At 37.9% G+C, this 13,474-nt stretch overlaps 1 protein-coding gene across 7 annotated transcripts in view; it reads left to right on the forward strand.

Annotated features, from left to right (window-relative positions):
- Positions 1-13,474, forward strand: part of LOC121320101 (exocyst complex component 1-like) — a 48,242-nt gene that overhangs the window by 8,747 nt on the left and 26,021 nt on the right. For all 7 annotated transcript variants that reach the window (XM_041258321.1, XM_041258339.1, XM_041258348.1 and 4 more), the window contains 3 exons: positions 8,881-9,108; positions 9,732-9,864; positions 11,058-11,167. In XM_041258321.1, the coding sequence (XP_041114255.1) occupies positions 8,881-9,108; positions 9,732-9,864; positions 11,058-11,167 (471 nt within the window). The remainder of the gene's footprint in view (positions 1-8,880; positions 9,109-9,731; positions 9,865-11,057; positions 11,168-13,474) is intronic.

Here is a 13,474-nt window from a genome sequence, read left to right on the forward strand (position 1 = left end):
ACAAGAAATTATAGTCAGACTAAAGAAAAAATGTAACTTAATTTAACCAATATTGAAGAGCAAGCTATGACTGAGTTGTTAAATGATGATGATATAGGTATAAGACCAGCAGATAAAGGTTCAGGAATAGTGATAAAGAACACAGATGACTATAAGAAATCTGTAGAATGTGAATTAAATAATAAAGATATATATATGAAGAAGTTAAACGCAATAAGATTAATAAATCGGTAAAAGAGGTTAAGGAAATTGCAGAGAGACTATGCAATAAAGGCATTATAGAAAAATAATTTAAAAAATACATGCAGACGCAAGAACAGGCCTAGCAAGAGGAAATCTTAAAATGCACAAAGGAAATCACCCTATGCGAATGATTCTGAAATAGCAGAAAAACAACTTAGGTCACACACTGAGAAATTACCAAGCTGCGTTAAGGATACAATACAATTTTTAAAAAGACTTGAATCACTAAAGCACAACCTTCCAGAGAATACAATTTTATTTTCCATGGATATAAAATCCTTGTATCCAAGTGTCCCTCGTAAAGAAACTTTAGAAGCTTGTCAAAAAGCACTAGATAATAGACTAGATAAATCAGAGAGGTGCTGAACATACTCAATGTAGTTTTAGAAAACCAGTTATTTTTCATTTGTTTATAAAAATTACAAACAAAACAGTGGTACAGCAATAGGATCTAAATTAGAAATGTTTTTTACTAGTGCATACATAGGGAAATGGGAAGAACAATTACTTAGAAAATCGGAAAGAGAACCTTTAGAATATATTCGGTTTGTAGATGATATTTTTGGGGTTTGAACACATGGAGAAGAATTTATTTTCCAGTTTCATAAAATGGCAAATTAAATACACAGTAATATTAAAGTGGGCCTTCGATGGACAAGAAAATAAATGGAATTTTTAGATACCGTAGTAAAACTTGAAGGTTTAGTTAAGACTGACCTCTTTTGTAAACCTTCTGACATGCACCAATATTTACACATGTCCTCTGCACATCCAATACACAGTAAAAGGGCAATCCCAAAGGGTCTAGGAATAAGAATACAAAGAATATGCTCTAAGGAAAGTGACTATGTAAAAGAAAGAAATGTATTAAAAACAAATCTTAAAAATACAGCATACAAAGAAAGAATGATAGAGACAGGGTTAAGAAAAGTGGATAAACTAAAAAGAGATGATCTAGATTATAAAAATAAAGAGAAAAAGGTCAAAAGTGTCTCAAACTTTCACCTAATATTTCTAAGATAGTTTGGAAAGAGCGTAACTACATGGACAAAAGTAAAAAAAATAATTAAACATAAGAACAAGAACTATCCACTAAATACTAATATCTACTGTAAAAATAACAATGTTGTTTGTGGAATAGCCTGTGAAAAATGTGATGAAATAAAATATGTGGGAGACACTGGACCACCTTTCATTTAATTAGAAAAAAAAAAAAAAAATGAATGAACCAATAGTACAGCACTTCACCAGTCAAGGACATGACATAAATTATGTAAAGTTTGTAGTATTAGAACAGCTAAAATTAGACAATGCGACATGTTGAACAATAAAAGAAAGTAAATGGATAAATAGACTGAACATGATTATGCCAGCGGGACTTGACAGAAAAGAGTGAAGTAATTAATTCCGATGAATACATAAAAGTTAAAAATAATTCAATAAACAAAATTAATTCAAAAGTTGTGCATGCTGATGCACTGGGGAGGCCAAATCAAGGCTGATCCTCAGAACCAGCATTGCATGATAATATAAATATAAGTTCATATAAAATAATGTTAATTAGAATGAATATAGATTTAAAGATGTGAGTAAAATTTGTCACTATATACAGAACACCATTACATCATGTAAGAATAAATAATGGATTTGAATATAAACAGTAACAAGTAGTTCTCATGCCGTTAAACACCTATAAATACCTCCAATGTTTTGATTCAAACACAGGCTCCCTTGAGAAAGATATGTACAACATTCGAAATGTTGGGCAGCTGGCTCTTTGAGCTAAAACAGTTAAATATATGCGTGTGTGTGTGTGTGTGTGTGTATATGTATATATATATATATATATATGTATTATACATATTTATATATAGATATATATATATACACACACACACACACACACACACACACACACACACACACACACACACACACACAGTGGCTTGCAAAAGTATTCAGTCCCCTGACCAATTCTCTCATATTACCGAATTACAAATGGTACATTGAAATTTCGTTCTGTTTGATATTTTATTTTTAAACACTGAAACTCAGAATCAATTATTGTAAGGTGACATTGGTTTTAAGTTGGGAAATATTTTTAAGAAAAAATAAAAAACTGAAATATCTTGCTTGCATAAGTATTCAACCCCTGTGCTGTGGAAGCTCCCAGTTTGCACCGATGAAAGAAATTGCCCTAACAAGGAAACAATTACCTTACCATTGGCCTCCACCTGTGAACCATTAAAGTTGCATTCACATTTTCTGGATAAAAACCCCACTGTTGAAGGATCATTGGTAAGGATGTGAATCTAAAGGAAAATGAAGACCAAAGAGCATTCTACAGAAGTTAGAGATAAACTAAGACAAATGCATAGATTAGGGAAAGGGTACAAAAGAATATCCAAGTGTTTGGATATCCCAGTGAGCACAGTTGGATCAATAATCAGGAAGTGGAAGCTGCATCACACCACCCAGGCACTGCCAAGAAAAGGCCGTCCCTCAAAACTCAGCGCTCAAACAAGAAGGAGACTTGTGAGAGAAGCCACAGAGAGGCCAACAATCACTTTGAAGGAGCTACAGAGTACAGTGGCTGGGAGTGGAGTAGTGGTGCACCAGTCAACCATATCAAGAGCTCTGCATAACACTGGCCTGTATGGGAGAGTGACCCAGCTGCGATGTGGGAAAAGGTTTTGTGGTCAAAGCGCTATGTGTGGCACAAACCTAACACTGCCCATGCCTCAAGACACACCATCCCTACAGTGAAGTATGGTGGTGGCAGCATCATGCTGTGGGGATGCTTCTCATCAGCAGGGACTGGGCATCTTGTTACAATTGAAGGAAGAATGGATGGAGCAAAATACAGGAAAATACTGCAAGAGAATCTGCTTCAGTCCGCTAAAAAACTGAAGCTTGGGAGGAAATTCACCTTTCAGCAGGACAATGATCCCAAGCACAAGGCCAAAGCAACATTGGAGTGGCTCAAGGTGAATGTCCTACAGTGGCCCAGTCAAAGTCCTGATCTCAGTCCCATTGAGAATCTGTGGCACTATTTGAGAATTTCGGTCCCCAAGCATCCTCCAACCAACCTGAACACCCTGGAGCAAATCTGCCAAGAAGAATGGGCCAAAATCACTCCGACGTTTATATTAATATATATATATATATATATATATATATATATATATATATATATACAGTACCAGTCAAAAGTTTGAGTTCACCTGCTTGAAACCAGGTTTTCATGATTATCTATGCTTTTAACTGTATGAACTTGTCTATAAACACTTAATATTTCTTTATATGATACGTGTACTTATATAAGCTGATAATCATAAGTGAATTGCATTCAAAAATTTTATTTTTAAATGAAAATATAAATCTTGTCTATTTCAATGAAATGGTCACCCAAAGCAAGGGGATTTCAGTCTGTACACATTTCAGTTAGAACACTGGCCTAAGTATAAAAGTGTTTTTGTTAGATGTTCTCTGAGTTAACTAGCATGTTACCTAATTAACCTTTTGTCATCAATTACTGTTAACAAGTGAGGGTCCATGATTACTATAAATATAGGTAGCATAGGCACAAGTTTGTCATTCGTGAATGTAAGAGAGCAGAAAATGGCCAAATACGCTCAGTTAAGCAAAGAAAAAAGACAGTCTGTAATTACTTTAAGAAATGAAGGTCAATCTTTAAGACAAATCGCAAGAACTTTGCAAGTGTCTGTAACTGCTGTGGCCAAGACCATCAAACGATTTGAAGAAACTGGCACTCGTGAGGACCGAACAAGGTCAGGTAGGCCAAGTGTGACCTCAGAATCCGAGAACAAGTTCATTCGAGTCACAAATCAGCAAAACCGGAGATTAACTGCCCCTGAAATATAAGCTCAGCTAAATGCTACTAGATGTACAGATGTTTCAACATCAGCTGTTCAGAGGAGATTGCGTGAAGCTGGCCTAACTGGAAGAATTGCTACAAAGAAAGCATTGTTAAGAGTGCAGAATAAGAGGAAGAGACTTGCCTGGGCCAAAAAACACAGCAACTGGATGTTTGAGGAGTGGAAGTCGGTCTTATGGACCGATGAGTCAAAATTTGAAATATTTGGGTTCAACCGTCGAGTATTTGTAAGACGCAGAGTGGGTGAGCGCATGAGTTCTTCATGTGTGGATCCCACTGTCAAGCATGGAGGAGACCGTGTTATGGTCTGGGGTTGCTTTGTTGGTGACAGAGTTGGTGATCTTTACCAAGTCCATGGCAAGCTCAACCAGCATGGCTATGATATCATACTTCAGAGGCATGCCATTCCATCAGGATTACGGCTAGTTGGGCAGTCATTCATTCTTCAGCAAGATAATGACCCGAAACACACCTCAAAGTTGTGCAAGAACTATCTGGCGAAGAAGGAAAGTGAAGGACAACTCAATCCAATGACCTGGCCTGCCCACTCTCCATACCTCAATCCAATAGAATTTGAATGGGACGAACTGGACAGAAGAGTCAAAGCAAAGCTACCCACAAGTGCTACATCTCTGAGAATTGCTGCAGAAGAGCTGGGAAGACATGTCGAGTGATTGTCTGCTGAAACTTGTTAACCGAATGCCTCGTGTTTGTGAGGCTGTTATTAAGGCAAAGGGTGACTATTTTGAGGAATCCAAGATTTAGAGACAGTTTTCAATTTTCTTGAACATTGGTTTGATACTCCTTATGTTTTGTTTTATATATTGTAACATGTTTTCATTTTCAAGTATTTACAGAAACGTATATGACGTAAAACATTGTCAATTATGAAAAAAACCTAGTTTCCAGCAAGTGTACTCAAACTTTTATATACTGGTACTATATATATATATATACAGTGCCTTGCAAAAGTATTCAGACCCCTGACCAATTCTCTCATATTACTAAATTACAAATGGTACATTGAAATTTCATTCTGTTCGATATTTTATTTTAAAACACAGAAACTCAAAATCAATTATTGTAAGGTGACATTGGTTTTATGTTGGGAAATATTTTTAAGAAAAATAAAAAACTGAAATATCTTGCTTGCATAAGTATTCAACCCCCACACATTAATATTTGGTAGAGCCACCTTTCGCTGCAATAACAGCTTTAAGTCTTTTGGGGTAAGTATGTACCAGCTTTGCACACAGTGTCGGAGTGATTTTGGCCCATTCTTCTTGGCAGATTTGCTCCAGGTTGTTCAGGTTGGTTGGACGATGTTTGTGGACCACAATTTTCAAATAGTGCCACAGATTCTCAGTGGGATTGAGATCAGGACTTTGACTGGGCCACTGTAGGACATTCACCTTGAGCTACTCCAGTGTTGCTTTGGCCTTGTGTTTGGGATCCTTGTCCTGCTGAAAGGTGAATTTCCTCCCAAGCTTCAGTTTTTTAGCAGACTGAAGCAGATTCTCTTGCAGTATTTTCCTGTATTTTGCTCCATCCATTCTTCCTTCAATTGTAACAAGATACCCAGTCCCTGCTGATGAGAAGCATCCCCACAGCATGATGCTGCCACCACCATACTTCACTGTAGGGATGGTGTGTCTTGAGGCATGGGCAGTGTTAGGTTTGCGCCACATGTAGCGCTTTGAGTTTTGGCCAAAAAGCTCTATCTTGGTCTCATCTGACCACAAAACCTTTTCCCACATCGTAGCTGGGTCACTCTCATGCTTTCTGGCAAACTCCAGACGTGCTTTCAGATGGTACTTTTTGAGTAACGGCTTCTTTGTTGCCACCCTCCCATACAGGCCAGTGTTATGCAGACCTCTGATATGGTTGACTGGTGCACCATTACTCTACTCCCAGCCACTAAACTGTAGCTCCTTCAAAGTGATTGTTGGCCTCTCTGTGGCTTCTCTCACAAGTCTCCTCCTTGTTTGAGCGCTGAGTTTTGAGGGACTGCCTTTTCTTGGCAGTGCCTGGGTGGTGTGATGCAGCTTCCACTTCCTGATTATTGATCCAACTGTGCTCACTGGGATATCCAAACACTTGGATATTATTTTGTACCCTTTCCCTAATCTATGCATTTGTATTACTTTATCTCTAACTTCTGCAGAATGCTCTTTGGTCTTCATTTTCCTTCAGATTCACAGCCTTACCAATGAGCCTTCAACAGTGGGGTTTTTATCCAGAAAATGTGACAGCAACTTTAATGGTTCACAGGTGGAGCCAATAGTAAGGTAATTGTGTTCTCGTTAGGGCAATTTCTTTCATCGGTGCAAACTGGGAGCTTCCACAGCACAGGGGTTGAATACGTATGCAAGCAAGATATTTCAGTTTTTTATTTTTCTTAAAAATATTTCCCAACATAAATCCAATGTCACCTTATAATAACTGATTCTGAGTTTTATTGTTTTAAAATAAAATATCAAACAACGAAATTTCAATGTACCATTTGTAATTTAGTAATATGACAGAATTGGTCAGAGGTCTGAATACTTTTGCAAGCCACTATGTGTGTGTGTGTGTGTGTGTGTGTGTGTATATATATATATATATATATATATAATCACACACACACACACACACACACACACACACAGTGGTTTGCAGAAGTATTCACCCCCTACCAATAATGTCACATTTTGTTGAATTACAAATAATTTATGCAGTTTTTCAAACAAATGTTTTTTAATTCAAAGCTGTAGTGGTTAAATGAACACTGTTATATGAGGAGGAGGTTAAACGTCAGCAAAACTTGCAAATAAAATGTACAAAATGAAACGTACTGTAGCATAAGTATTCAGCCCCTTAAGTCAGTACTTGGTAGCACCTTTTACAGCAATTACTGCTATGAGTCTTTTTGGATAGGTCTGGCCTTGCACAGTAGGATGGTGAAGTTTTTACCCATTCTTCACCGGAAAATTGCTCTAGTTCTGATAAGTTTGTTGACGATGGACTGCAATCTTCAGGTTTCGCCATAAATTTCCGATTGGATTCAAGTCAGGACTTTGACTGGACCACTCATTAATTCTTAACATTAATTCTCTTCTTGTTTAACCACTCCAGTGTGTCTTTGGCTTTGTGCTTCAGGTCATTATCCTGCTGAAATGTGAATTTCCTCCCCAGTTTCAGAGTCTTGGCTGACTCAAACAAGTTTTCCTCAAAGATTCGCCTGTACTTTTGCGCCATCTATTTTCCCCTCTATCCTGACAAGCTTCTCAGTCCCTGCTGAAGAGATGCATCCCCATAACATGCTGCCACCACCATGCTTGACAGTTGGGATGGTGTTGACTGGATGATGTTTAGTGTTGGGCTTACACCAGACGTAACGCTTGGAATTTAGAACAAAAAGTAACATTTTTGTCTCGTCTGACCACAAAACCTTTTTCTACCTGTCTGCAGTATCATCTACATGCTTTTTGCAAACTACATACATGCTTTAAGATTTGGATTTTTGAGGAATGGCTTCTTTCTTGCCACCCGTCCATACAGGCTAGCTTTGTGTAGGGACCGGCTTATTGTTGATGCGTCAACACTGACTCCCATCTCAGACACAGAAATTTGCAGATCTCTCAAGGTCATTGTTGCCTTCAGAGTGACACCCTGAACCCGTTTCCTGCTTGCCTGGCTGCTCCATTTGGTAGGGCGACCTGATCTGAGTAGTGTCTGTGTGGTATGATGCATCTTCCAATTCTTAACAATGGACTTCACAGTGCTGAGAGTGATAATCAGTGCCTTTTGAAATTTTCTTGTACCCTTCTCCTGCTCTGTGCCTCTACCACTTGATCCCTGACTTGTTTCAAAAGCTCCTTGGTTTTCATGGTTGCTTTGTTGGATCACTGTGCGAGTTGCAGCTTGAAGTTTTTTATATACCTGAGGTAAATTATCTACAAGTTAAACCACTTTTAGTACACACAGGCTGAAACCATTTCACTAATTTAGTGACCTGTCAAACATTTGCACCTGAGCTGATTTAGGGCTCTAGTAGCAAATGGGTTGAATACATGCAACTGAGATTAATCTGTTTTTCTCTGTAAGTCTTGCTTATTCTAAATGCATTTTTAACTATCATTGTGGAGTAGTTTGTGTAGATTCTACATGTAAAGTCTAATTTGAAAGCGTCGTGGAGTAAGCTCAGGTGTCAACAAAATGTGAAAACTTTGCAGGGGGGTGAATACTTCTGCAAACCACTGTATATATCATAACTACTAGACTTTATAATTTTGAAGACAAAAAAACACATATCAGTATATTAACACTAACTGTCCAGCACAGCTGCTTCCAAATACCAAATGAGTCATTATCAAAAATAGAGAGAAATCACACTGGTTCACCTAGTAAAAGCATTGTTTGGAGTGCATAACACGAGTGTGGTCTACAGTGACCGCTGCTTTAACCTCTGTATTCCCACAGGGTTAGGTAGGAAAATCAGCTTGGTAAAGTTCACCTCATTGTATTTCAGTGACCGGTGCTGGTCAGGCAAGCCCCGGTTGGGCCTCACTTTGTTAGTAAAAAGAGGCAGTTGGCTTGACAGCTGAAACAGAGGTCGCTCAATGATGTTCAGTCCTGCTGAAAAAATGTGTATAATTGATAAACTGAATAAAAGAAACACTTAATAGATTATCAGTTGTCTTTGTAGATATTATAAGTAGACCTGCAAATTATGCACACTTTTTTTTTTCCTTAAGGCCAACATTCAGTCCATCATGGCATCCGAGAAGCAAGTGAACACCCTGATGCAGCTGCTTGATGAGGCTCTGAATGAAGTGGATACGATTGAGGGGAAGCTGAGCAGTTATGAGGAGATGCTGCAGAGTGTGAAGGAGCAGATGGACCAGATCTCCCAGAGCAATCACCTAATACAGCTAAGCAATACCAATAACGTCAGGCTCCTGGAAGAGATTGAATTCCTTGTGGTAAGCAAAAGCTCTGAGGGCAACTGCAAATTATAAGTACTTTCTGTGTTTTTAAAAAAAGAAAGAGAATTATTACAAAAATGACTACCCGCTAGGTTTCAAACTTTACAGACTCCTTTACTCAGTACATGTAAGCCAAATACAGAATTTGTTAGTAATTGTAATGTATGAGAAAGGTAGAAGTTTGGTTAATAATTAAGAGGTGGTTTCACAGACAACAATTGGCACTAATCTTGGATTACCTTACTTAAGGTAACATTATGTACTCCAAGGTTATTATTAATCACAGTCTGTGAAACCTTAGGTATAAATCCTTGGTGAGTCACACTTTCATTTTGACCTATATATTCTTAACTTCTCATTTGTTTAACTTTATAAACATGCAATATAAGTTATTGAGGTTATTATAATCTAGGTCAGTGGTACTCAACTCTTGAGGTCCAATCTAGTCTAGGTTTTTTCTCCAAGCAAGTTCTAATGTTGTTACTTGAAGCTGTTAAGAGTACCACTGATCTAGCTAATGGTTTTGCTGTACTAGCCCTGAATGGCTGAGAACTGCTCCTGCAAATTGAATAAAACTGCATGGATATCAACTGTCAATTAAATATTGTCATTTTTTATAGAACCATATGGACTTGTCAAAAGGTCATATAAAGGCGCTGCAGGACGGAGATCTTTCTTCATCAAAGGGCATTGAAGCTTGTACTGATGCTGCGGAAGCACTTTTGCAGTGCATGAATGTAGCACTCAGACCAGGTACTGTTTGTGTGAAGAATATTTGAACAAATGCCAAACTTTTGTGGTAGAATCCTGCATCGGGTCGGGTACCCGCAGGGTCTGCGGGTGACCCACAAAAGTGGGTCGGGTTTGGGTCGGAATGAACTTTTTCGCGGTTTGCGATTCAGGTTTAAAATTATTTTGGGTCTGAATTTGAATTGCCAAAAATGTTTTCTGTGTTCTAGTCTGTAACCCTTTACCACATAACATATCAGAAAGTAAATGTACCAGTATTTCCTGCACTAAAGCAGGAGGCGATTAGGGAGAAGTCAGTGGTGTTCTCGCTTGTTTGATACATCCGCAAGATCTTTTTATCGCATCTGCTTGCTGATATTACAAATCATCATCTTTGTGAAAGCACAGGTATAGCTCCCTTTTCAACTGGTGGCACGAAAGGAATAGACCGGTATTTTATATTAAGTAGAGATAGTTAATATATAACAATGTTAAAATATATCCTGACCACTAGAGAAAGCGATCATGTTGTATAGCCTGTTGTGTAAACTCAGTCTGTGGAGAATGGTATAGATATCTGTGTGTTAATGTGAGTGCTTGAGAGTCAGTTGACGCAGGCAGTAGGTAAAGGACAAACACTTGCGGGTTTGGGCCGGGTTGCAGATCTTATTAAAGCAGGTTGGGTCGTCGGTAAGAAGACGGTGTTGTTGCTGGTTTGGGTCGTGTCCTGTAGTAGCTGGTCCAGGTCTGAAGCGGGTTGTAAAAATCGGACCCCCGCAGAACTCTATTTTGTGGCTCTGTGGCAGGGTTGAGGCTTGCCCTGTAAATACATGATAACATGTGGCTGGGGTACATAAAGCCCAGCTTCTCCTCGTTAGGAGAGAGGAGTGGAGAGAAGCCATGAGAAGTGAGGTGTTTTTTTATTTTTTTTGTGATATTTTATTTTTGTCTCTGTGTAGTTTAAGTCTGCCCAGCCTGGACAGTGTTTTTTGTTTCTTTGTGTTTTGTTTATTAAAAGTGCGCATACAAGTGAGTGCTGAAGAAATGTATTGTTTTCTTGTGTTTCTGTGCTTGCACCCTCAGAAAACCAATGGGATAAGATTGCAGTAATTGCTAGTTTTTTATTTAGCTGACTGAAAAAATGTTGCCCTTGGTGAAACTGAGTTTGATATCCCTGGTATATATGTTTTCTGAATCGTTCACTCTCTCATTGACAGGACATGACAAGCTTCATGCCGTGAAACAGCAGCAACACCTGTTCAATGATTTGCGTGAACAGTTTGCAAGGAGACTTACCAACCATCTTAACAACGTATTTGTTCACCAGGTATATCTTCTTTTATTATATTTTTATTTCACAATGTACACTTTAGTTTTTGCATTATGGGTAGATTGTATTTCTTCTGCTTCTGAAAGTTCCCTTGGTCATGTTGTAATATCAAGAACACTTATAAAGGGCTAAAAATGTATAAATTACACCATGTACAATTGGCAGGTTTTACTTTCCCAGATACAGTTTGTATTACAATTGGCGCTGTTCTATTGCTCAAATTGAAAATATTGGTAAGCATATTTTATACACATCAATACCATTACTGATTTTTCCCATTAGGGTAACCAAAAATGAAATGATTTAAGTAATTGAACATCTTCATGAGAGGCAACCCCCTCGAAATATTAGAGACACATGTCTTGTTAAAAGTTTAGATTGGATCACTTTAAGTGGACTTCATTTATTGATAACATTTCAATAAAAATTACACTCATTGTTTCACTATACAGTAATCTGTCACATGTCCGACTGTGGTGAGGCCAGGGTAAGGGCAGATAATGAATCCCGTTTTAAACACCATTATACACAGCTGTAAGATTGCAACAAAGGGTACATTTTGGCCTTCGAAGTTCAGAACACATTACCGAAGGAAGGTTCTAACCTTCAATGGTACTAATTTGCACAGTTTACTGGTGATGCCATCATAGTTACTTGTTTATATTTGATTGAAAATTATTATTTTACAGGTAATCCATATAAATGAAATAAAACATTGACATGTAGTTTAAAAATACGTTATAAAACAGTAATCATGTTTTTATAATTTAAATAAAAATATACATTGTTTATTTACACATAATTGTGCTGCTTGCGATATATACAGTAAGCTTGCATTGCAGCAGACTTAGGTAAAACAAAACTTTATTTTACAGTCTTTTCCAAGCATGTTATCAGTCATGTTTTACTACTACTACCACCACCACCACCACGTCAAGTGACCCTGGAGATTGGTTGTGCCTCTATGATACATCAATAGTCGCTTGCACAGTTTGCATTCATTTTTTTTATTTTTTTTTTGTCGTCTGGGCATTTAACAAAAAAGTCCCAAACAGCATAGGGTTTGAGACGTTTCTTTCAATCCAGCTTATGCTATTCAACGCTTTGCTGTCGAAGGCGAATTAAGAAATTAAAGGTTTCCCTATGGATAACACAAGCTGGAGGGGGGTGGGCCGAGGACGGTGCTTAGTTTTCTAAATTCAACTTATTAGTGTTGGCGTATATTTTTTATGTTTCAAACATATTCTGCCATAGCACTTCTCTTACACTGTCTTGTACACTGTAACCGCTATAGGTACCCCCGCAGTGCTTTGGCATAATATACCCTACTCCATACACGGCAGTGGCGCCATATAGAGTTGCTACGAATAACGATGAAGTAGTGGATTTTAATACAACAACTTTTGTTTAAGTAATATGCATTAGACAAATGAAAAGATCGAATTTTGCATGCGAGTGACATTTAATGTGTGATTTTATAGTATTCAGACATTGTCAGGCGGTTTCTGTTAACGGAGAGGAAAAAAAACAAAAAAAAAAACAGTGAGTGAATGCCTCCTGACTAACCTTCAAAGGTTTAGAACTACATGTGAATTCCTGGCTAGTGAATTAATCTTTGAGCATAGCCCTTCACAGCTGTAACAATTACTATATTCACACAATTATTGTTCTGAGATTAAGCTTTTATTAGGGAGCTCCCCTAAATCCCTTGTTTAGAAAGATACAGCGTATTAATGCTTGTGACAGGGTAGCCATCTGCCGTGTGGGTGTGTGCATTCGCTGCTGAGTGACAGGCAGGAGATCGAGATGGAGGTTGAAGTTGATACGCCCCGCAGGCGAACAGGATTTATTTACATATCAACACACTGAACAACAGCTCATGTGACACTGCCAGCAATCTACAGTCTCTGAACTGATCTGTTCAATAATAAACTAACATTGCTGAAGAGATTGATCATGGCGTATAAACAGTCAGGGTGGATATGTGACGAGCAGATACACGACAGATTACTGTATATAAAACATATACTGGTGACAAAAGAACAGCCTCCTTCATATTTTTTTAAATAAGTCCCATGGCCATGAACCAACAGTTGGGGTTCAAATAAAATGGTAATGTGCAGTAAGACATATTTTCATTACTGTTTATTTTTAAGTTTGTGAGACAGCTTACATCCTGTTGTAACCTATAGCGAAGACACAAGCCACAAGTGTCCTTTAATCATTGTATAGCTACCCTTGTAAATATGTTGTGATGACATATATTAGGTAGGGCTAAGGAAAGGCTTTAAAAACAATTTACAT

This window comes from Polyodon spathula, chromosome 1 (assembly GCF_017654505.1).
Source record: "Polyodon spathula isolate WHYD16114869_AA chromosome 1, ASM1765450v1, whole genome shotgun sequence".
Lineage (NCBI taxonomy): Eukaryota > Metazoa > Chordata > Actinopteri > Acipenseriformes > Polyodontidae > Polyodon > Polyodon spathula.